The 16,085-nt window shown below is 45.7% G+C and overlaps 1 protein-coding gene across 1 annotated transcript in view; it reads left to right on the top strand.

Annotated features, from left to right (window-relative positions):
• LOC116048944 (SCO-spondin-like) overlaps positions 1-16,085 on the top strand; it is a 147,883-nt gene that overhangs the window by 73,913 nt on the left and 57,885 nt on the right. Inside the window, exons 98-107 of the mRNA XM_035998115.1 lie at positions 1,283-1,459; positions 6,620-6,775; positions 6,881-7,005; positions 7,882-8,021; positions 8,369-8,415; positions 8,504-8,746; positions 10,157-10,318; positions 10,620-10,736; positions 10,865-11,003; positions 11,243-11,439. Of these exons, the coding sequence (XP_035854008.1) occupies positions 1,283-1,459; positions 6,620-6,775; positions 6,881-7,005; positions 7,882-8,021; positions 8,369-8,415; positions 8,504-8,746; positions 10,157-10,318; positions 10,620-10,736; positions 10,865-11,003; positions 11,243-11,439 (1,503 nt within the window). The remainder of the gene's footprint in view (positions 1-1,282; positions 1,460-6,619; positions 6,776-6,880; positions 7,006-7,881; positions 8,022-8,368; positions 8,416-8,503; positions 8,747-10,156; positions 10,319-10,619; positions 10,737-10,864; positions 11,004-11,242; positions 11,440-16,085) is intronic.

Below are 16,085 nucleotides of genomic sequence, written 5' to 3'. Positions count from 1 at the left end.
ATGCATAATTTCCATTTATAGTACATTGATACATACTGTATGAACTGTATCAGAGGCGATTTCTTTAAGACTGCGAGGGAAGCTCGGCTTCCCCTAAAATGTGGTCAAATATGTACTATTGTGTTAACATTTTATTGACTAAAAATGAGTTAGAATACGTTAATCTCGAAGACGAGTTCATTCAGAATCAGCTGACTCAATTTCCTTCTCATACATTCCCATAGCGTCTCAGTGCATTTCCCTGTTGAAGCCTGGCGTCCATTGACTTCAATGGGGCTGCTTTGAGCAGTTTTTTTCAGTGCTTCGAAACTAGACGGTCATTGGATAAATGCTGCGATTATGTCCCGCCCACGGACGCTCGGCGTCTCTGGGGTTCAATGGAGCAGTGGGCTGGCCTGGACTCCGGGCTTCTGCGTGATGATTGGAGGGTCTGTTGAAAGACTGCATCTCCTTTTGATTGACAGCGACTTTGTACTATAAAAAATCGCCGAAGCTGTTCGAGTTCACAGCTCAGTCCCATCGCGGATTTTGCAAGTGTAGTTGAAAGATGAACTGCTGCAACCTATTTCTTGGTATTTGCTTGCCGAAATTGCTAGCCAATTTTCATCATATATTTCATACAAGTATACACCACATTCCTTGTTTCAGTTTAACCTAATTCCCACATTTCCTCCTTTGAGTTTAATATTGTTTTGTTAGATCATTTGTTCACTCATTCATACAGTAGGCTAGGCTAGTGTTGTAGGGGTGAACTAGCCAGCTAGCAAACTGCACATGATGGCAGACAATGCTAATATTGTCGACCTGGTTTTGGCAAAGCCATTTGAAAGTCTTCCTTACGAGGAGAAACTTAGAATTAAACAGCAGTCTTAGATCAACACTTAAGATTGCAAAGAGTGCAAAAGATAGGGCAAAGTAACAGGTCTTTTCAGCTCTCCTGGTATGACAAAGTTAGCTGGCTGACTGGAAGTGCTGTGACAAAGAAAATGTACTGCTGGCCATGCTTCTTGATGAAACCATCTCACGGATAAAATAAATTATGATTATAATAATTATTATATTATTATTATATAATATAATATTATTATATATTATAATATTATAAATAAATGGACAATTTTTATGATGTAGGCCGAAAATGAGCTTCCCCTCTTTGAAAGACCAGCAGCCGCCACTAAACTGTATATATAATCTTGGAAGGAGGATGTCAGCAAAACAGGATCATGAAGTTGGTAAATACAGTTCACATTTGACCTGATCATATTGAATCTCTTGCCTACAGATGACCTTTGCCCCTGGTCGCCTTGGTCACCATGTTCCCAGAGCTGTGGCGCAGGTTCTGTGTCACGGCGGCGGGTGTGTGTGTGTGAGGAGGAAGGAGATGCAGCGTGTCCCACTGAGATTGAGGCTGAGAGGAACAGAGAGGAGACCCAGCTGTGTTACAAACAGCCATGTCCAGGTACAGACAAAGCTCAACAATGCTACTCTTGGTTCTGGCCAGCTTGGTAAACTGATGCTGGTCAGAGTCTAAAGCAGGAGGCCCTCTGTGTGCTGTACAATGAAATCATTTTTCATTGTAATTTCATTCTGTGGTCCTCTTTGTGGTGGCTCTGTCTGATGATATGAATTATTTATGTGTGTTATGAGAATACCATGATAATCAGGGGGATTTGAACAGATTCCTATTGGTAAATTGAGTTATTGCAACAGAACAATTGGATGTAGTTGCAGGGTTTAATTGGTGAAGACAACACAACGAGTTCATAAAGTACCTAACTTCTACGATTTATTAAGACAAACCAGAACAGCTCTCTGAGAGGGCCATGTCCGAAGAAAGCCATGGCCTATTTTACAATGTCACTGCAGTGTGAATTTTTACCCTTCCACCAAGTTTAATGAAAATCTGGCTAGTAGTTCCATAATACTGTTGACAGACAAACAAACCAACAAACAAGGTTTCGGTATTATGTCTTCATCAGATAATATTCAACATGATCAAGAAGGTTCATATCTAGACTCAGATGTGAATCCCAGGCTGAGCCCATCACTTGCATCAATATCTACACATCAAATGATTTACAACAGGAAACAGAGATATTAATTCCACATCTATCACTGGGGGGCAATCAAATGCTTAACCCCCTGAAAGAAAGATCCTAGTAAATATAACTAATATGGTAGGCTACGTCTTATTAAGATCTGAAAACATATGGTACTATAGTCATAAACCTGTTCAGATAAGAGAGGACCTGTCCCTCTTCTATAAACAAGTTAATGATAAATTACAAGACATAAACAAACAGTGGTACACATGAGTAACCCAACTCACTAGATGTTAATGTGAATAATTAAATGTGTACATGATATGTTGACATAAGTAATGAGTTGGACCTGGTTTGATCCACACACCTAGGTTGAGTCAGGTGAAGTCTATATATCGACCCTCTTGGTCACATGTTGAATATTATCACTGAAGACGGAATGTTGAAAGGTCATTATTTGAACAATCTTTGTGTGTTTGTGTGTGTGCACCTCTTTCTCTTAAGGCTACACAATGAGACATTCATAAAAAAGAGCAGTGTGTGTTGCAGACAGCAAATTAACATTAATTAGTATTACAATTAATATTGTATTTAAATGTCAGGAAGTGAGATCATGTATTTATTTTAAGGCTAGACAATATGTACCAAAAACTTGAATCTCATTCATATATTTACATCAATAACAAATGTTTTTAAATACATTAGTCCACAATCTTTCCTTGTGTGTGCTGACTGAAAGATTGGTTTGTGGATGAATGTCATAGAATGCTGTAACTGTTCTGAATTTATATGAGCTAGAGATTATATGTATTTTGATGACTACATTTATTTTGGTTTGCTATTCAATAATTCAATAGTTAAGATATATTTTCCATCCCTGGTCTTAGCTGAATTTGACAATTGATTAATGCAATGATTGATTTCATATTATTGAACCATTTGTTGTTGTCTCTCCTGGAACCATAACCTTATCGTGGTGGAGAGGTTTGTGTGTCCCTATGAACCTGAGGGCTGTGTTGTCTGGAGCTTTGTGCTCCTGGTAGGGTCTCCCAAGGCAAAGTGGTCTCAGGGGAGGGGCCAGACAAAGAATGGTTCAAAAACCCTATGAAAAAACGAGGTAGAGATGGAGTGACCCTGCCCGGAGGAAGCCCGGGGCCCCCGTCTGGAGCCAGGCCCAGATGGAGGGCCCGTCAGCGAGCGCCTGGTGGCCGGGTTTGCCACAGAGCCCGGCCGGGCACAGCCCGAAAAAGCTACGTGGCACCTCTCTCTCCAACCCATGGGCCCACCACCTGTGGGAGGAACCGCTGGGGTCGGGTGCGCTGCCACATGGGTGGCAGTGAAGGTCAGGGGCCTCGACGGACCAGACCCGGGCAGCAGACGCTGGCTCTGGGGACTTGGAACGTCACCTCTCTGTGGGGGAAGGAGCCGGAACTTGTGCGGGAGGTGGAGCGCTACCAGTTGGATCTGGTGGGGCTTACCTCTACGCACAGCCTCGGTTCTGGAACCATACTCCTGGATAGGGGTTGGACTCTTTTCTTCTCCGGAGTTGCCCAGGATGTGAGGCGCCGGGCGGGTGTGGGGATACTCACAAGCCCCCGGCTGAGCGCCGCTACGTTGGAGTTTACCCCGGTGGACGAGAGGGTCGCCTCCCTACGCCTGCGGGTTGTGGGGGGGAAAACTCTGACTGTTGTTTGTGCGTATGCACCAAACAAGAGCTCGGAGTATTCGGCCTTCTTGGAGACCTTGAATGGAGTCCTGTATGGGGCTCCAGTGGGGGACTCCATAGTTCTGCTGGAGGACTTCAACGCGCACGTGGGAAATGATGGAGACACATGGAGAGGCGTGATTGGGAGGAACGGCCTCCCTGATCTAAACCAGAGTGGTTGTTTGTTGTTGGACTTCTGTGCTAGTCATGGATTGTCTATAACGAACACCATGTTCGAACATAGGGATGCTCATAAGTGTACTTGGTACCAGAGCACCCTAGGCCAAAGGTCAATGATCGATTTTATAATCGTTTCATCTGATCTGAGGCCGTATGTTTTGGACACTCGGGTGAAGAGAGGGGCAGAACTGTCAACTGATCACCATCTGGTGGTGAGTTGGGTCAGAGGGTGTGGGAAGACTCTGGACAGACCTGGTAAGCCCAAACGGGTAGTGCGGGTAAATTGGGAACGTCTAGAGGAGGCCCCTGTCCGACAGACTTTCAACTCACACCTCCGGCGGAGCTTTTCGTGCATCCCTGTGGAGGCTGGGGGCATTGAACCTGAGTGGACAATGTTCAAAGTTTCCATTGCTGAAGCTGCGGCGGGGAGCTGTGGTCTTAGGGTCTTAGGTGCCTCAAGGGGCGGTAACCCACGAACACCGTGGTGGACACCGGTGGTCAGGGAAGCCGTCCGACTGAAGAAGGAGTCTTTCCGGGATATGTTATCCCAGAGGACTCCGGAGGCAGTTGCAAGGTACCGAAGGGCCCGAAGGGCTGCAGCCTCTGCCGTGAAAGAGGCAAAGCAGCGGGTGTGGGAAAAGTTCGGAGAAGACATGGAGAAGGACTTTCGGTCGGCACCAAGGTGCTTCTGGAAAACCGTTCGCCACCTCAGGAGGGGGAAGCAGGGAACCATCCAAGCTGTGTACAGTAAGGATGGGACGCTGTTGACCTCAACTGAGGAGGTAATAGGGCGGTGGAAGGAGCACTTTGAGGAACTCCTAAATCCGACTAATACGCCCTCTATGGTAGAGGCAGAGCTGGAGGATGATGGGGGATTGTCGTCAATTTCCCTGGTGGAAGTTGCTGAGGTAGTTAAACAACTCCACAGTGGCAAAGCCCCAGGGATTGATGAGATCCGTCCAGAAATGCTTAAAGCTCTGGGTGTGGAGGGGTTGTCTTGGTTGACACGCCTCTTCAACATTGCGTGGAAGTCGGGGACGGTGCCTAAGGAGTGGCAGACCGGGGTGGTGGTTCCCCTTTTCAAAAAGGGGGACCAGAGGGTGTGTGCCAATTACAGGGGTATCACACTTCTCAGCCTCCCCGGTAAAGTCTACTCCAAGGTGCTGGAAAGGAGGGTTCGGTCGATAGTCGAACCTCAGGTTGAAGAGGAACAATGCGGATTCCGTCCTGGTTGTGGAACAACGGACCAGATCTTTACTCTCGCAAGGATCCTGGAGGGAGCCTGGGAGTATGCCCAACCGGTCTACATGTGCTTTGTGGATCTGGAGAAGGCGTATGACCGGGTCCCCCGGGAGACACTGTGGGAGGTGCTGCGGGAGTATGGGGTGAGGGGGTCCCTTCTCAGGGCCATCCAATCTCTGTACGACCAAAGCGAGAGCTGTGTCCGGGTTCTCGGCAGTAAGTCGGACTCGTTTCAGGTGAGAGTTGGCCTCCGCCAGGGCTGCGCTTTGTCACCAATCCTGTTTGTAGTATTTATGGACAGGATATCGAGGCGTAGTCGGGGTGGAGAGGGGTTGCAGTTTGGTGAGCTGGCGATCTCATCGCTGCTTTTTGGGGATGATGTGGTCCTGATGGCATCGTCGGCCTGTGACCTTCAGCACTCACTGGATCGGTTCGCAGCCGAGTGTGAAGCGGCTGGGATGAGGATCAGCACCTCTAAATCTGAGGCCATGGTTCTCAGCAGGAAACCGATGGAGTGCCTTCTCCAGGTAGGGAATGAGTCTTTACCCCAAGTGAAGGAGTTCAAGTACCTTGGGGTATTGTTCGCGAGTGAGGGGACAATGGAGCGGGAGATTGGTCGGAGAATCGGCGCAGCGGGTGCGGTATTACACTCAATCTATCGCACCGTTGTGACGAAAAGAGAGCTGAGCCAGAAGGCAAAGCTCTCAATCTACCGGTCAGTTTTCGTTCCTACCCTCACCTATGGTCATGAAGGCTGGGTCATGACCGAAAGAACGAGATCCAGGGTACAAGCGGCCGAAATGGGTTTCCTCAGGAGGGTGGCTGGCGTCTCCCTTAGAGATAGGGTGAGAAGCTCAGTCATCCGTGAGGAGTTCGGAGTAGAGCCGCTGCTCCTTCACGTCGAAAGGAGCCAGTTGAGGTGGTTCGGGCATCTGGTAAGGATGCCCCCTGGGCGCCTCCCTAGGGAGGTGTTCCAGGCACGTCCAGCTGGGAGGAGGCCTCGGGGAAGACCCAGGACTAGGTGGAGGGATTATATCTCCAACCTGGCCTGGGAACGCCTCGGGATCCCCCAGTCAGAGCTGGTTAATGTGGCTCGGGAAAGGGAAGTTTGGGGTCCCCTGCTGGAGCTGCTACCCCCGCGACCCGTTACCGGATAAGCGGAAGAAGATGGATGGATGGATTTGTTGTTGTTAGTGTCAGATCGTCATGGTTGCTAATTTAATTTTTGTTTGTTTCTGCTTTAACTGTACTTTAGTAGTTGATGCCAGTAAAAAGATATTTATATTGCTTGTAAAAGAGGATAATGTTTGGTTAATAAATAGATCCATTATACACTGATTAACTTAGCAGTAGACTCACTGGGACCAACTCTGAGTCACATGAGTTGAGCGCTGCTTCACAGATTCTCAGTGATTTAGTGACAGATTGGTTGACTTGTCTTCTTCTGCAGGCTGTCCCATGTCGCAGTGGAGTGTTTGGTCCCAGTGCTCGTGTGTGTCACAGAGGCAGCAGCGCTACCGTGTAGCTCTCTCCCCAGCCACCAGGGGACAGCAGTGCACTCCTGTTGAAACAGAGAGCAGGACATGCAGTCTCAGTCAATGTGATGGTGAGTTACAACCATGTTGGTGTGTGTGTTTGTTTCTGTGTGTTTCATTTTGTGCATATTGATAGTGGTCATAATCTACTTCATGTTTTTTCTTAATGTTTTTAGATTGTGAAGCCCCATTTGTGTACTCAGCATGTGGTGCGCCCTGTGAGAAGCAGTGTGCACTGCAGGGCCAAGGAGATCTGTGTTTAGGTGTCAGGGAGTGTACACCTGGCTGCTACTGCCCACAGGTGAATATTTCATTTGCCCCAGTCTATTTTATACAATATGTATAGGATAAACATAATGTGCAAATCACTCCTTTACTCACAATAAGGCAAACCTGAATTGGATCATTATAATAATGTCAAAATGTGAAAAATGGTCCTCAGTGTCCTCAGAGATTGTGGTTTCTGAAAATGAACATGGCAGGTGGGACTAATCTTGATACTGTGAAGGTAAAGGCACCTTCTTGATTGCTGGTCATTGAGGACAAATGTGAATCAAAAAAAAAGTTTTAGGAAACTTATCAAATTTGTTTTGCTATGTCCTGTTTTTTGACATGTTTCACACGTCCCAGTGGTAAACGTACCTCGCAGTTAACCTGCTATATTTAGATAATAATTCTACATCTGAATATACTTGATGTAGAAGAGAGTAATCAAAATATATTCTGTCCGGTCAAAGCATTCTCCTCCTTCTCCTCAATACAAACTCTGTATTTACAATGTAGAGCAAGTGACAAACCTTTTGGACATAATTCTGACAACATCACAATTTGCATGTAAAAATAGTTGCATTTTGCTAGACTGTGTGTCTGTATGAGATCTGAGCAAAAATATACTGGCATAAATTTAGGAAGTCAATTTTGCTGTGCTACATATTGTTGTTATTAATGTTGTGATGATAACTTTTGTAGTGTTTTTTGGCCGTTTTTGGGAACTTCCAGTTTTGATTGATTGCCAAAATCCTCTCTGATAGCAGCATTCAGTAGAACTGAAAACAGCTGTCTTCCTGGGCCTATTGCTTCAAAGTCTTCACTACCTATGTATATTATATGAGTCTGGACAGACATGGATGTAAACAGCAACTTGACTGGTTTGTGAATTGTGTGTTTTCCTTTCTAGGGCATGCTGCAGCAGAACGGTAGCTGTGTTCCTTCAGAGGAGTGTGGCTGCGTCCACCTGCAGCACCACGCTTCAGGACAACTACCCACACCTGTCACTGTCCCTCAGGGCGCCACGGTCACCATAGGCTGCAGCACCTGGTTAGACACTGGCTGTTAAAAACCCATGGAGCTATGGCAGAGGGCCTTATGTTTTCTGTATCAGTCTGTCTGTTACACCAAATTAGTTTTTAACTCTTACAATACAGAAAGTTTGAGAAACACTTATATACTAAATAACTGTGTTTTGTTTTGTACATAAAATTGGATAAATGCAGTATTAGGTATTAGCTACCATGGTCTTTCTGCCTCTGCTGCATCTCTTCATTCTCTGCAATTTCTCTTTCCATCCACTTGTTATTTTCTCTCTGTTTGTCTGGGATATATGTCTATGACTCAGTTTGACATATTGTGATTATAATCTGTTTGTTGGCTGTTCTGTCCTCCAGCCTTTGCCATGGTGGAACTTTTCAGTGTGACATTAGAGAGTGTGAAGGTAAGAACGCAGGACAATGATAGTCATTTATAGGTGTCCTGGTGGAGTAGTTCCATAATCCCGTTACCCTGCTTTTTCTTTCTTTCAGTCATCATCAGCGAGTGGTCGGAGTGGACTCCCTGTTCTCCCTGTGTGCCCTTTTCCTTCCTCCAGAACAGCACCTCCCAAGCAGGAGTTATCAGTGGCAATAACATGGTCTCCATCCAGAGGCGTTTCCGAGCCTGTTTGGACCTGGATTCTGGTCTTCCGGTCTCTAGAGAGGAGGAGGAGAGCCAATGTCCAGAACCAATGGCAGAGGAGAGGGTCTGTCCAGATGCTAACATCTGCAGAGGTAATGGCGTTCGTCCGAAAGAGAGAAAGATTTATTTGTACAACAACGAAATCCAAAGTGTTTACATAAGACATAAAAAGGTGTTAGGACAAGTTGTATGAGATACATGAGCCAATATAACAAGACACATCTAAAATGGATTTTTAAAGAACAAAATAAAAGATAAATATAAGCTCAAATGAAATAAAACAGAACAAACTGAAGAAAAAAATTACATTACAATTACACTCCAGTGAGAAATATAAATAAATAATTTAGAATTTAATGATATATATTATAAGTAGTGTCTTGTGAGAGTTTGCTTCAGGTATTACGTGCTTACAAACTCAAACTTCTCTATGTTTAGTTTTGACCCTGGGGATAGTAAGCAGACCTGTCCCAGAAGACCAGAGAGGTCTTAATTGTAGTTTCAGATCAGATGTATTTTAGCCCTAAACCATTCAGTTAAAGATTATTATTATTATTATTATTATTATTATTTGACACACTGGATGCCAGTGCCAAGACCTAAGAACTGGACTGATGTATTCCACTTTCTTAGTCTTAGTAAGAGCTTTAGCAGAAGTGTTCTGAATGAGATGCAGCTTGACATAACTTGTAGACTTGTAAGTCTATTCTATGTCTGTCTATTATTCTTGTAAGAGCCTATTCTAAAAGTGCTTAAATGTTTGATATATTCTTACAGTCACTTGATGACTTGGTGATATTGTTATGTAAAGATGTGTGTCCTTCACATAATTATGGTAGGATATATTGTTTTCCACAATCTGAGCTAGTGGGAGATAGTGTTAGAGGTTGCACAGAAGAGGCCTGGGAATGGAGCCTTGGGGACCTAATTTTTATGCGCTCAGATGGAAGTGGAGGTGGAATTATAGATCGAAACAAAGTAGTATCTATCCTGCAAGTAAGGTTAATACCAGATTAGGAAAAATGTCAGAAAGTCACACCCTGTATACACATTTTTTATTTGGAATCTCTGGAAAAACTTTAAAGTGTGGTACCAGGATTTCATTGTTATTCCTCTAAATATTAATTATGTGTCAATTTACTGCTGCCAGTTGAGAATAATAGTTACCATCAGTAGATAGTTTAAGAAATGTTTGTACTTCATAGTTAGTCCAGATATAGTATACCATACCTCTACAGATATCTGCTCAGTGAGGATAAACAGGTGTTACTTTACTATGAATAAATAGAAGAAACTCTTATCTCTAAGATATAAATCAGACATTCCCCCAGCTCAAGGATGCTTGTACAGGAGTCCATAAACAGTAAATTACGCTTTTGTTATCGTGGATGGTGATTACAACAATTACAGCTATTACAGCAGTCATCATGACAATTACAGTCATTTTAATTAGGATGAGAACAGACTTGATGGTGGTTATGATAATCATTCTACCCTTCCAGATCTGTGTCAGTGGAGTGTGTGGAGCGCTTGGACAGCCTGTGCAGAGCCTTGCAGCGGTGGCATCAGGCAGCGCTACAGACAGCCCCTGGCCTCTCTTCCAGGACCCCACTGTAAAAGCCAACAGACACAGACCCAGAGCTGCAACACAGGACTGTGCCCAGGTACAACTGCTCCTTTTTAAAACTAACTAGACTTTGACATGCCATCACAAACACAAAGGAAGTTAACAGAAAGGTCAATCAGCAAACTGTGGGTCAAAATATTATGTTATGGGTTTATAATAATAATAATAATAATAATAATAATAATAATAATAATAATTCATTTTATTCATGGCTGCCTTTCTCGACACTCAAGGACACCATTAGATATTTACATACCATCACTTTCTGAGACACATGCAGTGAGCTTTGCTTATCTCTTTATTTATGAAAAGTGTGAAAGATTTTCCTTGTTTCCTAGGTGAGCGCTGTGAGGATAGGGGGCGGACCTACCAAGAGAGCTGTGCCAATCAATGTCCTCGTAGCTGCACTGACTTATGGGAGCATGTGCAGTGTCTCCAAGAAGCCTGTCACCCAGGTGATCTTTGACTTTTAACTTTAACAGTAGCTTAGAAGACTATTTGATTACTGGATCGGCCACCAACATATCAGATTCTCTATTTTTTAATCTCTTTCATTGTGCTACTTTATTCTTTAATTTCTCAGGCTGTCGGTGTCCAGAGGGACAGTTGTTGCAGGACGGCCACTGTGTGTCAGTTACAGAGTGTCGCTGTGGTATCCCATCAGGCAACGGGACGCTGGAGTTCATGCCTAAAGAGGAGTTTTCCCTGGACTGTAACACCTGGTGAGAACAGATTTGTGTGAATTTTATTATTTGATGTGAAATGTCAAGATTACAATTTTGAGTTTGTAGAAAAGGGCATCCAAATTGAACTGTAATATTAGTAGAGGATGTCTAACATTAAGAGCAGACTTTACAGCCTGTTCAGGTCTGTAATACTTGATTCTAGGGATCAGATAGCTTACTTTGCCAGCATGAGATTAGCTGTTATCTCACCTCTCGAAACACCCCTTCATCTGCAGTGTGTGTGAGAACGGCACTCTGGTGTGCACCAAGCTTCAGTGTCCGGTGTATGAGCCATGGAACCCATGGAGCTCCTGCTCAGCTTCCTGTGGGCGTGGCCAGATGACAAGGATACGCCTTTGCCAGGATACAGAGGGCGGTCCTTCTTGTGATGACACCACGCAGACAGAGAACTGTGATCTGCCATCATGTCCAGGTTTGACTTGGAACAAGTACTAACATGCACATTTGACAATATCCCAACATTTGTACATCATCCTAGTTCAACCTAGTGTTAAAAGGGCACATTTAACTTACAGGGCTGAAAGTTTTGTCCATCTGTGTCCATTGGTGGAATGTAACTAAGTACATTTACTCAAGTACTGTACTTAAGTACAAATTTGAGATACTTCTACTTTACGTGAGTCTTTTCTTTTCATGCCACTTTCTACTTCTACTCCGCTACATTTCAGAGAGAAATATTGTACTTTTTACTCCACTACATTCATCTGATATCTGTAGTTACTAGTTACTTTACATATTAAGATTTGTGCACACAAAACACATGTAGCTTATAAAATTCAATGTTTTATCATAAATTAAACAAACCAACAATATTACGGCCTACGAGTACAGCTGAGATTATTAGCTGATTAAACATGTATTTGATTGACAGAACAGTTTGGATCGTTTCCAGTTTCTAAAATGTAAGGATTTTTCTGCATTGAGTAGTTTTACTTTTAATACTTAAAGTGCTCATATTATGCTTTTTGGCTTTTTCCCTTTCCTTTATTGTGTTTAGGGTTGGGTACCGAAACCCGGTGCTTATACGGCACCGGTGCCTTAACGACCGGTATCTACCGGACCGAATAGTACGCGGATTTTGATGCCTCATTTCGGTGCTACTGAAATGCCAGCGCTGCTCTCTGATGCTCCGAAACGTACGATAGAGGCAACAGAAACATCACTGCATGTGACACTAGTTAACATAATACACTTGGCAGCAGGTAACGTTAGCCTACCGTTAGCTAGCAGCTGGATTAAACGCGGTTAAAATGCTGACAGTTAACGTTAAATGGTGTGACTGTAGTTCACTGTAGAGGATTCCAACACCGAGACGTAACAGCCAGCAGCTGCCGTTGTCTGAAAAACAACAGAGACGGTGCGTTCACTTGAAACTCGCCTTGCCAGCCTCGTGGTGCATTCAAAGTTATTGTAAAATACCCTTTTTCCATCTAGTGGTTGTTTTTGTCATTGACCAGCAATTTACTGGTGAAATAAGTTATTGTTATAAGTTATTGTTATTACATTTTTAATAAATTATTTAATTTTGACCATATTGCCTTAGCAATAAACAAGCCGTGTCGCCGACTGTCGTTTTGTGCTCCTTTTTTCTTTTTTAAATATATACATATTTTTAAAAAATCTTTTTAAAAATAAGCACGGTTCAACCCAAACGATACCAGACCCTAGTTGTGTTATATATCTTTTTTGTAAATGTTATAGGTTTACAAAGTGAAACAAAGTCCCACCAAAGGGACTTACCATCTCCAACAGAAAACACTGTTCACAAACTGCTCCAAACAGCTCTATTGTAGTCCAGCCTTTACTTCAGAGACAAACGTGGTCACTTTGGAACACACGTTATAATGCTCGCCTAGCTGCTAGCATGACACGCTCTCATACTCTGCTTCTGACTGGCTAGTAGTCCTTACCTAGGTACTGTCAGGGCACGCCCTCATACTCTGCTTCTGACTGGCTAGTAGTCCTTACCTAGGTACTGTCAGGTCACGCCCTCATACTCTGCTTCTGACTGGCTAGTAGTCCTTACCTAGCTACTGTCAGGGCACGCCCTCATACTCTGCTTCTGACTGGCTAGTAGTCCTTACCTAGGTACTGTCAGGGCACGCCCTCATACTCTGCTTCTGACTGGCTAGTAGTCCTTACCTAGGTACTGTCAGGGCACACCCTCATACTCTGCTTCTGACTGGCTAGTAGTCCTTACCTAGGTACTGTCAGGTCACGCCCTCATACTCTGCTTCTGACTGGCTAGTAGTCCTTACCTAGCTACTGTCAGGGCACGCCCTCATACTCTGCTTCTGACTGGCTAGTAGTCCTTACCTAGCTACTGTCAGGGCACGCCCTCATACTCTGCTTCTGACTGGCTAGTAGTCCTTACCTAGCTACTGTCAGGGCACGCCCTCATACTCTGCTTCTGACTGGCTAGTAGTCCTTACCTAGGTACTGTCAGGGCACGCCCTCATACTCTGCTTCTGACTGGCTAGTAGTCCTTACCTAGGTACTGTCAGGGCACAACCTCATACTCTGCTTCTGACTGGCTAGTAGTCCTTACCTAGGAAATGTCAGGGCATGCCCTCATACTCTGCTTCTGACTGGCTAGTAGTCCTTACCTAGGTACTGTCAGGGCACGCCCTCATACTCTGCTTCTGACTGGCTAGTAGTCCTTACCTAGGTACTGTCAGGGCACGCCCTCATACTCTTCTTCTGACTGGCTAGTAGTCCTCACCTAGCTACTGAGCATGTGCGACTCCCAACAAAGATGGAACAGAAGTGAGATGTCTCTGTCACGGTTTGTCAGGAAAGGTTTGGACCCAAGTGCAGTTTAGAAGGTTTATTAAATGAAATGAAGTACATACCAAAAATCCAGAAAACAGGCAAAAACAAATTCCAGGAACACAGAACGGGATCGCAAAACTGGAAATCAGAGATGAACGGTAACTCCAGACACGAACACACAGCAACAGAAAAACAATGATCCGACAACAGACAAAGAAAACACAGAGACTAAATAAACCAGGTAACGAGGACTAACAAGGGACAGGTGACACTAGGCTGGGCAAACAGGTGAAACACATAAGGGTAATCACCAGGGAGGGAAACACAGGAAGTAAAATAGACAAGACAGAAAACCATCCATCCATCTTCTTCCGCTTATCCGGTAACGGGTCGCGGGGGTAGCAGCTCCAGCAGGGGACCCCAAACTTCCCTTTCCCGAGCCACATTAACCAGCTCCGACTGGGGGATCCCGAGGCGTTCCCAGGCCAGGTTGGAGATATAATCCCTCCACCTAGTCCTGGGTCTTCCCCGAGGCCTCCTCCCAGCTGGACGTGCCTGGAAAACCTCTCTAGGGAGGCGCCCAGGGGGCATCCTTACCAGATGCCCGAACCACCTCAACTGGCTCCTTTCGACGCGAAGGAGCAGCGGCTCTACTCCGAGCTCCTCACGGATGACTGAGCTTCTCACCCTATCTCTAAGGGAGACGCCAGCCACCCTCCTGAGGAAACCCATTTCGGCCGCTTGTACCCTGGATCTCGTTCTTTCGGTCATGACCCAGCCTTCATGACCATAGGTGAGGGTAGGAACGAAAACTGACCGGTAGATTGAAAGCTTTGCCTTCTGGCTCAGCTCTCTTTTCGTCACAACGGTGCGATAAATTGAGTGTAATACCGCACCCGCTGCGCCGATCCAGTGAGTGCTGAAGGTCACAGGCCGACGATGCCATCAGGACCAAATCATCTGCAAAAAGCAGCGATGAGATCCCCAGCTCACCAAACTGCAACCCCTCTCCACCCCAACTACGCCTCGATATCCTGTCCATAAATACTACAAACAGGATTGGTGACAAAGCGCAGCCCTGGCGGAGGCCAACTCTCACCTGAAACGAGTCCGACTTACTGCCGAGAACCCGGACACAGCTCTCGCTTTGGTCGTACAGAGATTGGATGGCCCTGAGAAGGGACCCCCTCACCCCATACTCCCGCAGCACCTCCCACAGTGTCTCCCGGGGGACCCGGTCATACGCCTTCTCCAGATCCACAAAGCACATGTAGACCGGTTGGGCATACTCCCAGGCTCCCTCCAGGATCCTTGCGAGAGTAAAGATCTGGTCCGTTGTTCCACGACCAGGACGGAATCCGCATTGTTCCTCTTCAACCTGAGGTTCGACTATCGACCGAACCCTCCTTTCCAGCACCTTGGAGTAGACTTTACCGGGGAGGCTGAGAAGTGTGATACCCCTGTAATTGGCACACACCCTCTGGTCCCCCTTTTTGAAAAGGGGAACCACCACCCCGGTCTGCCACTCCTTAGGCACCGTCCCCGACTTCCACGCAATGTTGAAGAGGCGTGTCAACCAAGACAACCCCTCCACGCCCAGAGCTTTAAGCATTTCTGGACGGATCTCATCAATCCCTGGGGCTTTGCCACTGTGGAGTTGTTTAACTACCTCAGCAACTTCCACCAGGGAAATTGACGACAATCCCCCATCATCCTCCAGCTCTGCCTCTACCATAGAGGGCGTATTAGTCGGATTTAGGAGTTCCTCAAAGTGCTCCTTCCACCGCCCTATTACCTCCTCAGTTGAGGTCAGCAGCGTCCCATCCTTACTGTACACAGCTTGGATGGTTCCCCGCTTCCCCCTCCTGAGGTGGCGAACGGTTTTCCAGAAGCACCTTGGTGCCGACCGAAAGTCCTTCTCCATGTCTTCTCCGAACTTCTCCCACACCCGCTGCTTTGCCTCTTTCACGGCAGAGGCTGCAGCCCTTCGGGCCCTTCGGTACCTTGCAACTGCCTCCGGAGTCCCCTGGGATAACATATCCCAGAAAGACTCCTTCTTCAGTCGGACGGCTTCCCTGACCACCGGTGTCCACCACGGTGTTCGTGGGTTGCCGCCCCTTGAGGCACCTAAGACCCTAAGACCACAGCTCCCCGCCGCAGCTTCAGCAATGGAAACTTTGAACATTGTCCACTCGGGTTCAATGCCCCATTTTTCATAGGGTTTTTGAACCATTCTTTGTCTGGCCCCTCACCTGAGACCACTTTGCCTTGGGAGACCCTACCAGG

The sequence above is a fragment of the Sander lucioperca genome, chromosome 23 (genome assembly GCF_008315115.2).
Source record: "Sander lucioperca isolate FBNREF2018 chromosome 23, SLUC_FBN_1.2, whole genome shotgun sequence".
NCBI lineage: Eukaryota > Metazoa > Chordata > Actinopteri > Perciformes > Percidae > Sander > Sander lucioperca.
This window is presented reverse-complemented; position numbering and strand designations above follow the sequence as displayed.